The 15,656-nt window shown below is 40.5% G+C and overlaps 1 protein-coding gene across 1 annotated transcript in view; it reads right to left on the bottom strand.

The window, feature by feature from the left end:
• LOC141007359 (uncharacterized) overlaps nucleotides 1–15,656 on the bottom strand; it is a 71,094-nt gene extending 55,438 nt beyond the window's left edge. The window contains exons 1-3 of the mRNA XM_073479717.1: nucleotides 15,504–15,656; nucleotides 14,334–14,423; nucleotides 3,021–4,979 (exon numbers count right to left, since the gene is read on the bottom strand). Of these exons, the coding sequence (XP_073335818.1) occupies nucleotides 3,021–4,979; nucleotides 14,334–14,387 (2,013 nt within the window). The 5' untranslated portion in view covers nucleotides 14,388–14,423; nucleotides 15,504–15,656. The remainder of the gene's footprint in view (nucleotides 1–3,020; nucleotides 4,980–14,333; nucleotides 14,424–15,503) is intronic.

The following is a 15,656-nucleotide window of genomic DNA, read 5'->3' as shown; positions in this document are numbered from 1 at the left end:
CTGGAACAACCCAGATTTTTTAATGAACAAAAAACCACTACACCTTTCATCATGGATCAGTAAAGGCATAACACATCTCAAACATCTATTCCACAACAACACTTGGTCTACATTCTCTTATCTGGTCCAGAAGTTTGGCATTGGGGAAAACCACTTTTTGGAATTTTTGCAAATCAAATCCGCTATTCGAGCTAAAATCAGCATTAACCCACCCTCCCTTGACCTCACCCCATTAATATCAGATCTTATAGAAATTACAACAAGGAAAAAACTACTCTCCAAAATTTACAAATTATTATCGGCATACGACCAGACAACATCCATCCCTTCAAATAAATGGGAGCAAGACTTACTTTTCATCCCCAGTACCGACTGGACTCAAACCTGTAAAAACATCTTTTCATTGTCCACCAACACAAACATTCAGCTTATTCAATATAAAATCATTCACAGAATATATTACACAGGGGAATGTATGTTTAAAATGGGTTTCACAGACACAATCATTTGTCCACACTGTACACAAAACACTACCGACAACTACTTGCATGCCACATGGAACTGTACACCAATTAAACAATTCTGGCAGGACATCACAAACAACCTATCACTTATCATGGACTGTCACATCCAGCGATCCCCCGCACTGTGCTTACTGGGAGACACATCCGACATCAACCTTGACAACTTACCCAATAGAATACTCTCTATAGCCCTAACTATCACCAAGAAAACCATCCTCATGAATTGGAAATCACGGAAGAAAATTAACAATGGAAAAATCTACTAATAGAATACATATCAATGGAAAAACTATCTGCCTCTATGAAAAACCAAACTGCCGACTTTGATACAATCTGGCACCCATTTATCAATATGTTAAAGTCGTAATTTCTGCACAGACTTTTTTTTTTTTTACGGCCTCCCCCACATTGCATATTTATTTACCTGCCTGTACTCCGTTTATTTATTTATTTTTTGCCTGCCTGCCAGCCACATCACACATACCATTAACACACATACAATGATCCCACACACATCCAAAAAGAAAGAAAGGAAGGTGGGAAAGAAAAAGGAAAAAAAAAAAAAAGGGAGGAAGAAAGGAAAGGGGAGGGGAAAAAAGAGAAAAAGGGGAAAAAAACACATATATGTGTGTTTTATTCATTTATTTATTTATTTATTTTTGTATGTATATCGAGCCAACAGCCCACTACATTTATCAATTTCTCTCCTCTACTCTCATTCTTCTACTCTCATTTTCATTCTCACCCTCTACTTTCACTCTTCTCAGTCCTTTTTGTTTTGTTTTACCTAATTATTTCATCTTCTATTCTTCCCTGCCTTCATGTCTTTTCCTCCTTTTATTTGTATTTTGGCATTTATTTAGTTACTTAGCTACTTTCCTCCATGTCGGAGGTGGGAGACCATCTCAGTTGGGCCACGGGGGCTGTGGGGTCCTGGGGGTGGGGAGGCTAGGGAGCTGGGGGGAAGACTGACGGATGAGACTGCTCTTGGACACCAAGATATCACAAGACATGAACATGATCTTACCCCTCTCCAACCATAAAACTGCCCTTCGGACCACTCCCGTAGGGGTGGGTTCCGCTCTAAAAGGAACCGACCTACAACGGGCTGGCCGCCTCCTACTGGTCTGGTGGCAGCCCAAAGTATGCAAGAATTAACATGATGGAGAGAGGTAAGAGAATTTAAAACTGAGAATAAAATAATTAAATACAATAATTTTATTAATAATAAAAGAGAAAAAATAAAACAAAATAAACCCATATTTGAAAAAAGGAAAGAAAGAAGACAAGGAAAAAAAAAAAAGAGTAAGAATGATTAAATGATACCCCTCCAGTCCCGCCCTGCTCCCTCGGGGGCAAGCTGGAGGTCTAAAAGTTGGGGATACAGTAATACTACCTATCTTAACTTATGTATTTTGCTTTTTCCTCTCTCTCATCCATCCCTTTCCCTTTATCTCTGCTTCCCTCTCGTTCTCTCTTTACCTAACTGCACTCTCTCCTGGCCCAAAAATCTCACACAAGAAGTCATTCACACATGTGCACACACACACACACGAAAAAATCTTAACATACCTTTTATTCTTTATTTTTGTTTTTTATTTTATTTCCTTTTATTTTCTGTCTTGTTTTGTTCTTGTCTCCTCTTTGTTTGCCTATCTGAAGTCTTGTTTGTATTGTTCTGTTGTTTGTTAATCACCCACGTTGCACCCCTGTAGTATTTGATTGTATGTCTTCACACTATATGGCACTAATAAAAAAGGGAAAAAAAAAAAAGTTGAATCTTTGAAAAATGTCCATAAATTTCCGAAAATCTTGCTTTAAAGGTGTTATTGATAACACCAGTGTCAGACACAAAGTTTTCAACTTTGGCATTATTGCTCTGTATATATGTTTATTTATTCTAGTGGAGTGTACATTTCTTGTATTTTTGTTTTGTATGGGAGCAGCTGTAACGTAAACAATTTCCCCTCGGGGATAATAAAGTATTTCTGATTCTGATTCTATGATGATTATTATTATTATTTGTGTACATAAAAAATGTATCAATATGACCATAAGCGACAGCATGCACTCGAGCTGGCATGGACTCCACAAGTATGTGAAAAATCTGACAACTCGTGTTATCCCAGAATGATTTGACAGTGTTCTACAAAGCTCCTTGTGATGTCACAGAATGTAGTCAGGTGACTGTGGAGGAAAGCCCATGACAGTCAGGACTACTTGGTCTTCTTTGGTCTTCAAGTAGTTCTTGTAAAGCATTGAGGTGTGTTGAGGTGTGATGTGGATATATGTACAGTCACTAAAGTACCAAATGTGTATTAATCCAACACTGAAAATAGTCCACAAATGAACCATTTCCTCCTATTTGAGTAATGTTTGATAAACATGTTATATATAGAGAGAGGGAAGTCAGAAAGTATTAAGAGACAGACACAAACACATTATTGATTTGTCTGACTCAACAATAAAAAGAAAAAAAAAGTAAGATTCACTTACCATGTGTTTTTTGACTTCTTCCTTGTTCTCCTTTATCTTCATTTGGGCTTTGAGCATCTGCACCTGGGTGTTGTTAATCTCTACAGCATCTTTTTCTATGTTATCTTTCATCCCACCCATAGTCTGAAGAATTGTAACTATTATATCTTCCAGTTTTTTTTCAACCTTCTCCCTTTGTTGTTGTATCTTTATCTTTATGATTTCTAACTCATCCTTCTCCTGCATGGTCTTCTCTAGCTGTTGGTCTAACACCCATTTCTTTTTTTTTGCTTGAAAATTCATCCATTTAATTTGATTCTTTTCTTCTGTAATGTCTCTCCTGCTGTGCTCCGCATCTTCTCTCACTCTACGCAGCATCATTCTGATTTCTTCTACTTCAAGAATTACTCTCTGCATGCCACTATTCACTTCGTTCTTGGTGCTTGTCTCCACGTTTTCTTCCTCAAATGGATACTCTTCGTGTTGTATTATTTTTCTGGTTCTGTCACCCTGTCTTATCTTCTGCTCGTCAAATCTGTCCTCCATGTTCACCTGCAGATCCTGCTCTGACCTCTGCCCCGCAGTCTTATCTCGTCTTTCTTCCATGTCTTTAGCTGCTTCAGTCTCACTCTTCATCATGCTGATCTCTTCCTTTTTTCTCTTGCTCATTCTTATCATTTTCAACAGTTCACTTTTCTTCATTTCAATCTCACTACTCATTACTTCCATCTCTCTCATCTCTTTCTTTGTCCTTTGTAACTTGTCATCCAGCTCCTGTTTTTGCCTTTCAGTACTTTCCCTCATACTCTTTATTGCATCCATTTCTGCTTTAGCCAACTGCCTGTCCCTCTCAATGTTTTCTCTCTCTGTCGCTATTTTTGTTTTGATTCTTTCTATCTCATTTCTTTCCGATTGGACCTGTGCTAACTTGTTCTCTAGCTCTTGTTTTTGCCTCTGAATATCACACTCCATCTCTTTATCCCTTTGTGTTATCTTAATGCTTACATCAATGTCTTGTCTTTGGTTTTGAGAATCAGGTTTCATGCTTTCCATTTGACCAGTCTCTGCCTTTAGCTGCTGCTTCTTTCCCACAGTCTCAACTTCCAGCACATCCCAAAGTTCCTCCATCCCTTCCTGGATTCTGCTGAGTTTTATCTTCATAGCTTCAAAGGTGTCTTTTCCTTCTTTCTGTCTTCCTCTGCTTTCAATCTCAGTGACTGTGGCTTTCCGCATTTGAACATCTCTATGAATATGCTTCATCCTGTTAATAGTTAGATTCATTTTATGTTTGATGTGCTCAATCTGATTTCTATGTTGAGTAATATCCATTTTATTTCTCTTTAACTCTTGCTTTATGTCTGCCAGGTTTTTCTCCATGTGTTCCTTAGCGGGGCTTGCTTCAAGTATTATTTTCTTATTTTTATTCATTAGACTTAATAGACTGTCAGTCATCAGCCTCTCCATTACCTCCTGCCCTCCCTTTATCTGCTCGATGGGTTCTTTGGGCTCCTTACTTTCATGTGATTTTGTCTTTTCATACTTGATCATTTCCAACTTGTGTTGCTCATTCATGATCTCATCATATCTTCTTTCCAGAGTTTCCCTCTCTTGGTATATTTCAGCACACATTTTCTGAAGTTGATTTTTTTCTTGAGCGGCTTCATTTTTATTCTCCTTGAGTTTCTCAATAACATTTTCCATCTGTAATCTCAGTCTTTTTATTAACAAGGACCGCTCGTATTTTTCAGCAGTCAGTGTGTCAATTTCTTCCTGTTGCTGCTCCGTCTTTGTCTTCAGGTAGTCAATTTCTTTTCTTTCTCTTTGTGCCTCTTCCCAAAGTTGTTCGATCTCCTCTATTACTTGACATGTCAATTGTCTTGTCTCCCTTTTGATTTTTATGTAGTTTGTTTGTTGGTCTTCTAATTGCTCTGTGCTTTCCATTGTCCAGTTCTTTTCTGTTTGGGTCATCCTGTATTGGCTCTGTTGGTTAATAAAATGGACAGAATATCACAGATGAGATGACGGCACAAGTAAAGAGCAATTCCAAAAAAGACAAACACATTTCCAGCATATTTGTCCTCTAAAATTATGCCAGAAGAAGAGAAGACAAATAGAACAAGAAAAGACATTTGTCACCAAGTGGCTTCTCCATCCACTCACACCCTCACCCACAGTATCTCTACTGACTGTGACCTCTGCTGTCTTCTCCCTGTTGATCTCTCCCTGCTGACCTCACCTCCTCTGCAGTCTCATCTCTCCCCTCCCCAACTCCTTTTCTCTCTTACTCCCCAAGTCCACCACCACTCTGCTTCTCTGTCACATAATCTGGACAGCTTCCATCCACTCACCTTGTTCCCTGTGTCTTAATGAAAATATTAATCTTAATTTCTTAGCTCAATACACACATTATTTCACAATTTAATTTTGCTAATTTCCTTAGGGTTTCTTGGATGCTAAGGACAAATTTCAACCCAGTCCAGTGAAAAATAAGCAGTTGTTCAGAATGGTTTTTGGTGAGGCTTAGAATACAAATTCAAAGAGTCACAAAAATTATTAAATATAGTTGAGGGTCAAACTTATTGAAGTAAGTAGTAGTAGTTGAAGTAAAGTATTTGGACTACAGCTATAGGACTTTTTTTTCTTTTATAGAGAATTCATAACATGAACTGGAAAAACCTCTGAATTCTGGGTGAGTTGACATAAAATCACTCTTATATACTATGTAGTTTAATCTACATTGCCTGGCCAAAAAAAAAGTCACCACCTGGATTTAACTAAGCAAATAGGTAAGAGCCTTCCTTTCGATAATTACTGCAGTGATTAATATGTTTCAGCTGGCAACAACTTCTCTCTCATCTCTCATTTTCTTGACCGCTTTATCCGTGAGGGTCGCGGGGATGTTACCGCTTTATCACCCCTTTCAGGGGGTTGCGGGGTTACTGGAGCCAATCCCAGTTTTCATATGGGCGGAGGCCACAACTTATTTAACCCTAACTGCTGCAGTGAGTAGCTTCTCATTTCTTAAACAACCATGTCAGAAGACATATCCTGTGATCTAGGAAAAGATGTTACTCTGTTTCAGAAGGGTCAAATTCTTGGCCTGCATCAAGCAAAGAAAACAACTAAGGAGATTACTGAAACTACAAAAATTGGGTTGAGAACAACGAATTATTAAAACTTGGAAGGATACAGGTGAACTATCATCTTCGAGGAAGAAATGTGGTCAGAAAAAAAACCTGATTGATCGCAATCAGAGATCACTTAAATGTTTGGTGAAATGAAATAGTAAAAAATCAACGGTAGAACTCACGGCTATGTTTAATAGTGAAAGTAAGAGCATGCAAAATGAGAAGAGAACTCAAGGGATTGGGATGAAACAGTTGTATAGCCACTTATCAGTGAGGCTTATCGGAAAAAAAGGCTTCAATTTGCTAAAGAGCATAAAGATTGGACTCTGAAGCAATGGAAAAAGTCATGTGGTCTGATGAGTCCAGATTTACCCTGTTCCAGAGTGATGGGTGCATCAGGCTAAGAAGAGGGGCAGATGAAGTGATGTACCCATCATGCCTAGTGCCTACTGTATAAGCCTGTGGGGGAAGTGTTATCATCTGGGGATGATTCAGTTGGTCAGGTCCAGGTTCAGCAACGTTATGTGCCCAAAAAATTAGGTCAGCTGACTACTTGAATATACCGAATGACCAGGTTTTTCCATCAATGGATTTTTTCTTCCCTGATGGCGCCGGCATATTTCAAGATGACAATGCCACGATTCATCGGGCTCAAACTGTGAAAGAGTGGTTCAGGGAGCATGAGACATCGTTTTCACACATGGATTGGCCACCACAGAGTCCAGACCTGAACCCCATTGAGAATCTTTGGGATGTGCTGGAGAAGACAATGCAGCGGCTGACTCTCTCATCATCAATACAAGATCTTAGGGAGAAATTAATGCAACTCGGGACAGAAAAAAATGTTGTGACATTGCATAAGCTTATTAAAACGATGCCATGGTGAATGTGTGCCGTAATCAAAGCTAAAGGTGGTCCAACTAAATATTAGAAATAAAATATTATTTTTATATATTTTTCTATAAGATCATTGCATATTTGTAGCATTGCTGTCCTGTAAGAATCACGTAGGCCTATCTCTAAAAAGTCAACTGCTCACTGGTGCCAGAAAAACAGCCCTGTTTTCAGCTTTGATATAATGCATTTTCCAGCTAATACAAGAGGGTTTTATAAGTAGTTCCTTTAGCTTAAGAAGTAGTAGAATTTTCTCAACCCATAAAGGAACACTGCATGTTTCAGTTCAGGAGGAAGAAGAAGAAGAAGAAGAATCTTTATTTGATTAAATAACATACAGTGTAAAATATAGTGCAACTGGTACTCTGCACTTAACCCATCCTGAGGGAGCAGTGGTCACCGGTTAACCCTTGCACCCGGGGACCAACTCCAGATCTTAGCCAGTGCCTTTGGTCAAGGGTACTGACTAGAGAATCAAACTATTTGTGCATAGTTTGATTGAATTGCTTCTGGAATAAAGAAGCGCAAAAGAACAACTATATTACAGAAACACTACAGACAACACAGAGCTGAATCTTTTTACTTCTTAATTTTTCCTTGTAACTTTCTTCTCCATCCTCCCCAAACTTTAATATTAAATAGTACACTATTAAAGAAAATGCAAAGTTAACAGATTCCCATTGCTTGCCTCATTTTTGTTTTTTATCTCAAAAACATTGTTTTGAATAATAAACTGGCAGGCGCTGTAATCATGTCTTTAACTTTTCTCCACTATCTTGTTGGTGAAGGTTCTCAGTCATCCAGGTCATGGTAAATCTAAGTCCTGTATCGTAGGCAACTGGACTTGTTTCAGTTTCTTGAAGATGTTTGACCTCTCATCCAATTTATACACACACCGATTTACACATTCATGCACACAACACACACCCTATTCCCAATTGTCAGTGACACTTGAGACACATTACTCTCTTTCTCTCATTGGTTTTCATCAGACTTGTAAAGAATCCAAACAAACATATTTAATATTGCATGATATAATACACTTATATCATTATTACTTTATTGCTATACAATGCTCAAACTATAGTTATCATATATCTTATTCTGAGCTATATTGCTGTACCATACATTATGTTATACTAAACCACTGGGCCTACATTTCACTTTAATGTCTACTATAAACATATATGTATCTAGTTCCTCTATACAAATCTATGAGGAAGGATAGGAAGAAGAGTGAAGAAGATAGTGGAGTCTAAGTGCTGTATCATAGTCACCTGGACTTGTTTCAGTTTCCTGAAGATGTTTCACCTCTCATCCAAGAGGCTTCCTCAATTCTAACTAACTGGAGAGGAGTTGCAGGCTTTTAAACTCTGTGTGGGAGTGTCCTTACAGAGTTGTTAAGGACACGTGTGAGCTCTGAGTTTCAGAGTCGTTAGGGCCACTTGTGGGTCGTTGACCCAACCAGTCTTCATGTGGGTTGCTAGGCTTTACTTGACCTCTGTCTGACGACCACCTACATCCAGTACAGTGAAGGTTTCTACAGACAGAAGCACGGCTGTGCCATGGGCTCACCGGTGTCCCCAATAGTGGCCAACCTCTACATGGAAGAAGTTGAGAGCAGAGCCTTGATAACCTTCACCTACACACACTGATCAATTCCTGCTGTTTGACTCTCATCACCCACTGGAGCCCAAGCTGGGGGTCATCAGAACCATAAACCATCGGACTGAGACTGTGCCCACTAAGTCACAGGGGAAGGAGAAGGAACAGAAGCACATCAGGGGAGCACTTAAAACCTGTGGCTACCCAAACTGGACCTTTGTCAAAACCACTAAAAGATCCAGAGCAGACAGAGAGGAGGAGACGAGAAAACATAGCAACATCATCATTCCTTATGTCACAAGAACATCTGAGAAACTCAGGAGGATCTTTAATAAACATCATATCCCGGTTCACTTTAAACCTACCAACACACTGAGGCTAAGGACAAAACACCCAGGAATAAACAGAGTAATGTAGTTTATGCTGTTCAATCCAACCAGGACTGCACAGATTTGTACATTGGGGAGACAAAACAACCTCTTCATAAATGAATGGCACAACACAGGAGGGCCAACTCCTCAGGTCAAGACACTGCTGTCCACTTATATCTGAAGGAGAAAAATCATTCCTTTGAGGACAACAATATAAACATCTTGGCCAGAGAAGACAGATGGTTTGAAAGAGGAGTAAAAGAATCCATCTGTATCAAACTGGAACGACTGTCTTTGAACAGAGGAGGTGGCCTAAGACATTACTTATCACCCACCTACGATGCAATACTGAGTTCCCTCCAAAGACAGCTTAACAACCATTCACACCTGAGCTCACCTAGCCTTAGCAACCCACATGAAGGCCGGTTGGGTCAGCGACCCACAAGTGGCCCTAATGACTCTGAAACTCAGAGCTCACACGTGTCCTTAACAACTCTGTAAGGACACTCCCATACAGAGTTTAAAAGCCTGTAACTCCTCTCCAGTTAGTTAGAACTGAGGAAGCCTCTCTTGTTTCAGCCTCACCTGAAACAAGTCCAGGTGACTATGATACAGTACTTAGACTCTACTATCTTCTTCACTCTTCTTCCTATCCTTCCTCATAGACTTGTATAGAGGAACTAGATACATATATGTGTATAGTAGACATTAAAGTGAAATGTAGGCCTAGTGGTTTAGTATAACATAATGTATGGTACAGCAATATAGCTCAGAATAAGATATATGACAACTATAGTTTGAGCATTGCATAGCAATAAAGTAATAATGATATAAGTGTATTATGTCATACAAAATAAATATATTTGGATTTTTTGCAAGTCTGATGAAAACAAATGAGAGAAAGAGAGTAATGTGTCTCAAGTGTCACTGACAATTGAGAATTGTGTGTGTTGTGTGCATGAATGTGTAAATCTGTGTGTGTATAAATTTCTCGTTCTGCCTGTATATGCTCTGCGTGCATCAGCATGAAGATAGGTGTTAGAAATAAAGAAAATACATGCCCGTGCATCAGCATGAAGATAGGTGTTAGAAATAAAGAAAATACATGCGGAGCAGGAGCTTTGAGTTTGCTCTCAGCATGTGTGGCTATTAACTGTAATGGCCAGAATTTGAAAGTAGTTCCAAAAAAATAGCTGCCAGCATAACTGCTAACTGCTGCAGACTATACTCTGCTGTAGCTCTCTTTGGCTGTAGTGTAGCAGGAGGTCACTAGGACTCAGAGCAGAGGCAGAGGCTAGAGACCAATCAAGCGACAGGAATTGGAGGAGGGACTGATTGGCAGCAGGTGTGACTGCAGCAGTCACTCTTCAAATCCTTTGTGTGCACGCCAGGGCTGTGACTGTTTGATTCCCTGTGGCTCTGGTAGGATGGACTTTTAACATTGTCTTATACTCATTTTAGCATTTTAATTGTTAGGGTATGGTAGGGGTGCTTGCACCCCGAGGTATTTGTAGTTTAATGATTTTAATTGTGGGTCTGCTAAACTTGCTTTTAGGACTGACTTGACTGCCAGCACAGAGGTGTGTAAAACATACAGCATTTAAACCTCTTGTGTCCTAAAGTAAACTAACAGTGCTTTTGTTTGTTTTTAGGCAAAGCACTGACTACCGTTTATTTTAGTTTAGGGTTAGGGTTAGGGTTAACCCTAACCCTTATTTATATTTTAGCTTTATTGATTTTATTGTTTAATATAGAATTTGAATTGTTTTAGAGTTTTAACATTCTGTCTCCTTCTGTCTCTAGTGCTGCGGCTGGCGAGGTCCTCCATTCACCGGTGTGGTTGATGCTGGGAGTTCACTTTAGATGGTGATATGGTTTGTGGTTGCACATCGTTATTAATGTGGTGTTTTATTTGAAGTGTGTTGGGTTTATATTTCTTTTCAATACTTAGTATACTCCCAGTGTCCTAGCAGTGAGTGGTTGGTGTCCCAGCCGTAGTATGACTGTCTGTCCTCTTGTCTCTTCTTGCCTGTGTTCTTAGAGTTTTAGTTATAATAAAATAAATGGCATGTATGACCCACACTGGCTGTTGCGGCCTCTTCATTGAAGTCCCTGTGTACTCTGTACCTTCTTAAAGGTTACAGTAGGAACAAGCTGCAGTTGGCAAGTTAGTTCAGTTCGCCGTGGTTGAATTAGTGGTCTTAACTGACTGGAGTTTGCCTATACTGTGACCTCGGTCAAGAGAGAGTCACTGCAGCAGCCTCAGCTCAGCAGCCTCTCAGTGGACACCAGGCTGGGACCAAACACAGTCTCTAAGACCGACAGATGTCAGTTTGAAGACAGGGATACAGTAGCCTACAGAGGTGATTTACAGTGGCTCCAATAAGGACTATAAACGAGAAGAAGCAAAGTTAAATAACATTTCACTGGCAAGAAAGATGGGCAGCAGAGCCGCTAGGGTCTCACTAAAAACTTTCACCCGGATGGGTGTGGGGGTTTGCAGCACGTCACAGGGCACGCTTTGGCGAGCTCCATGAAAGTCTCAGCCTGTGCCACACTTTGTTTTTTCAATAATTTGTGTATTTGACCTCATATCTTTGGGCACGGAAGGTGATAATCTGCCTTATAAGACCGTTTGGGTGGTTTTATAAGATGTTTTCCACCTGAAAACCTTTTGGAAAGGTAGGCTTTTAAGTGACATAGTCTAAAAATGCTCAATATCCCAGTTTATGACAATTTGCCTGGGTGGATAATGTATATATCTTTTATGCGGGTGACGAGGGTTGGTCGCATGTTTGGTCCCATATGCAAAAAGAGTTTTGTTTTATGGATTTTGCCTTTTTTTGCCTTCACAGTTTGGTTAGAGTTAGGCAATAAACTACTTGGTTAGGTTTAGGAAAAGATCATGGTCTGGATTAAATTAGTAAATCAGCTTTCACTGTTGGATTTATATGGGACAGTAAAACCGATGATATTAAAAATCATCTCTGATGTTACAAGTGACGCCAGTGCAAGCTGACAGGAATGTGCATCAGGCACACAACACTCAAACTGCCAAAATGCCCAATCCCAATGTCCACACTCACAGACTGCAGGGCTGTCACTTACTGAAGTATTCCAGAGTTGTTACCATTTGTGGAATTTCGCTAATTACATTTACATCAAGCACTCTACTTGAGTACACATTTGAGGAGGGAAAGTATTTCCATTTTATCCAACTTTATACTTCTACTCTCATTAAGGTGGCGCCGTTGTGTGTGGCTGGCCGTCTACCTCTGCTACCTTTTCTGTGTATTGTCCTGTTTGTATCTTTCAGGGAAAAAAAAGAAGACAACGAAGGTATCATTTGTACTAAAAATGCAAAAAAATGTACAAAATGTACAGCACCGAAAAGTCATTCATGTTTTCACCATTCGCTGTGCAGCCTGTTTCCCGATTCTTAAAGGTCCCATATTATGAAAAACACGTTTTCTCTGGTCTCTACATATATAAACTGGTCCTCCCTGAGCCTACCAACTCCCAGAATGAGGAAAGCAAACGAGTCCTGCATGGTCTCTGCAGCCCACCCACTGGTAAAACGGGGCTCCTACAGGCTGTTCAGATTCAGCTCCTTTCGTTACGTAACGAAAAGAGTGATTTGCATAGGCTGGGCTCCTCTGTGCGAAAACACTCCCCCCTCTCCCCGGAGATATCCGAGAGGGGGGCGTTCATCCCCGAGGTGAAGTTCGTTGTGTCCAGCGATAAGATAGATAGTGTTTCGCAATGTCGTCGCTCAGAGCTAGACACACAAATTGCTCTGTTGTTGGTTGTAAAAATCAACATAAGTGCCTATATTCTGTCCCAGCTACAGAACAACAGAAGAGATAGTGGTTGCGTTTCATTTTTAATGACAACGTGCCAGCTATGGTTCGTGTAAGTCTGTTTGTGTGTGCTAACCACTTCACATCGGACTGTTTCAGTAACAAGGGTCAGTACAAAGCTGGCTTTGCCTCGACACTGACCCTCGTAAAAGGATCAGTCCCAACCATACGGGACCCAGCAACTGCACCCGAGCCACAGGTAAGTGTCGCCACGGTTTGATAGTATTTACAGTTGCCTACGGGTATGGTGAAGTCAGCTTGAAATTGGCTAACTAGTTAGCTCCGCTTGGTCCGCTATGCAATGGCGTTTGAAGCGAGTTTAATGTTAAGCTTGGTTGTCAGAGTAACAAGTCTGGAAACGTGCAGACTGGAGACAGAGACTATGCGAACAGTGTCCAAAAGTTTGGAGACTGTGTTGGAGACAAACACAGCTTTCGCTAACTGTTTTTAGATGTTACCTGTTGCAGGTCAGTGGGGGATGGGAGCCGGGGGGTTGTGTTGGGGAGTCCTGCTGCAGCCGCAGAGTCTGTATTTTTCTGAGCCTCTCCTTCTGGGTCCGATTCTGGGTCAAACTGGTATGATTGAACGACAGCATCTCCGCGAGCCGTAGCAATACATCCACCGTAAACATTAGCGCATGCTACCGCTACCATAAGCGGCATCCTCTCCTTGAGAAGGGCGTGTAGCAGGCAAGGCAGGCATTGACAGATGGAGCTCATTAGCATTTAAAGGTGCAGGTGCAGAAACAGCCTGCTCTCAGTAGAGCCATCCATCAGTAAATGGATTCTCCCCTGGTGCTTGTATACTGTGACAGTGACAGTAGTCCAATTAAATGGCCTGATCGAGCTGTGACCGTAGCTCAACTTAAGTGTGCATAGAAACATACTGAGTGACAGGGACCATTTTACTGCACTGTTCTTGCACCTTTGGTACTTTAACTACATTATGCCGGAGTACTTTTACTTAAGGTTTTGATTGCAGGACTTTTACTTGTATTGGACTATTTTCACAGTGTGGTAGTAATACTTTTACCTAAGCTAAATGATGTCAATATTTTTGCCCCCGACTCGACCTTGACTGAGAGACTACATAATGATTGTCTTGTTTTCATATTATGTGCACCGGTTTAGTGCCACCGCGCCAGGATTTTGGACTGAATCAACACAGTTTGCTCCTGGAAAGCGCATATGAGCGTGTGTTCATGGGACGCGGTTACCATCACCTGTTGGCGTTTATCAAGCGGAATAAATAGTTGTATTTCACTCTCACTTCTGTCTGGTACAACTCACAGAACATAGAGCAAGACACAGACAGAGAAGAGATGCACTGCCCAGCCCAGCTCACCGTAGCAAGAAAGACAGACTACAGAGAGATCGCATTGGCACTGAAGGCTGACACTCATGAACTAGCCTATATATTATTGTTGATTGCTGATATCACACTTGGAATGGGTTGAACAATTCACAATTGACTTACATGTGACTGTTTTTCTCTTCTCATGAGCAGTTGTAAACACACCCGCTCTGACATGAGGGGGAGGCAGGACCCTTGCGTACCTTAACGAGACTGGAAAGAAGGCAAACATTAATATACAGTGGGCCGGATCTACTAAGGGTTTGCGTGTATTAAAACGTGTGCAAACTCCTTGCACACGCAAAAAAATGTACAAACTGATTTACTAACAGTGCGCAAAAAGGGTTGCGTCTGTCAAAGGTGCAAAGTAGCGCGTCTGCATGCAGTTAGTACGTTTGCAGCAATGAATATGCAATATGGGGCGTTTACACGCAATTGTGCGTGTTCTGGGTGGAGAAAATGTAAATATATTAATTTAGCACACGCAAAGTGATTTATCAAACCTGAAAGCAATTTTGCTAATAGAAACTGCTTCTATATTTAACACGTCTCAAAGGGAGGTGCAAACGGTTTGTATGCGTAATTGCGCACACATGGCTGCGGTTATTGTTGCAAGAAGGAGACGCCGAAACAATGGAATCAATCGTCTGATGTCTTGGTATCTCCTTTTCACTTCATCCACTGTTCGCCTGTTTTTTCCAACAGCATTAACTTTTTTTTTTTTTTTGCGCGACCGTCAGATTCCTTTGCTGCAGCTCATTGAAATGTTTATTCGCTTCCTCTACCAACACTTCTAATTCCAAAGGGTCGAATTTCACTTTGCGCTTTCGCTCTCTCAAACTCGCCATGCTGAAAACCATGAAACAAGCTAAACCCTCATTTAAATAGGCGTGTCTCCAACACGTTTGCACCTGTTGTCATTTACGCAATCACTCTTAGTAAATCTCCCGCAAACCGCGGTTCAACCCCACACGCACATTTCTAGATTGCGCACGCAGATTAGTACAAGCAATTTGGGATCTTAGTAGATCCAGCCCAGTATGTATAAATGAGGCTCAGCCAAAATTACTGTGGCCCACCTAAAACTGAAATTCTGGGGCAGTGCCTGCCCATGAGAATAGTCATGATATAAAATTAGAATTTAAAAAACAGAAAAAAACATTAACACATAATTACCTAATTACCTAATTTATTAGAACAGATCTATTCATTAAATATTTCCATAATATTGAAGTGAATCAATGTATTGCACCATTGCAAATCCAGATTATTTATGTTAGTCTTTTTTCTTACCTCAGTCTTGAGTTGTGTAAAAAAGTAACAGTTAACCTTGTCTTAAAGTACTAGAAGACACGACACATTTTAGGCACACTAGGACAGTGCTGTGCTGGTCTTCTCGGGTGTTGAACACTGTGATGATCTGCAGGGATGAGGCAGGCTGGCACT

The sequence above is a fragment of the Pagrus major genome, chromosome 13 (assembly GCF_040436345.1).
Source record: "Pagrus major chromosome 13, Pma_NU_1.0".
NCBI lineage: Eukaryota > Metazoa > Chordata > Actinopteri > Spariformes > Sparidae > Pagrus > Pagrus major.
Note: the sequence above shows the minus strand (reverse complement) of the source record. Positions and strands in the feature narration are given on the sequence as shown.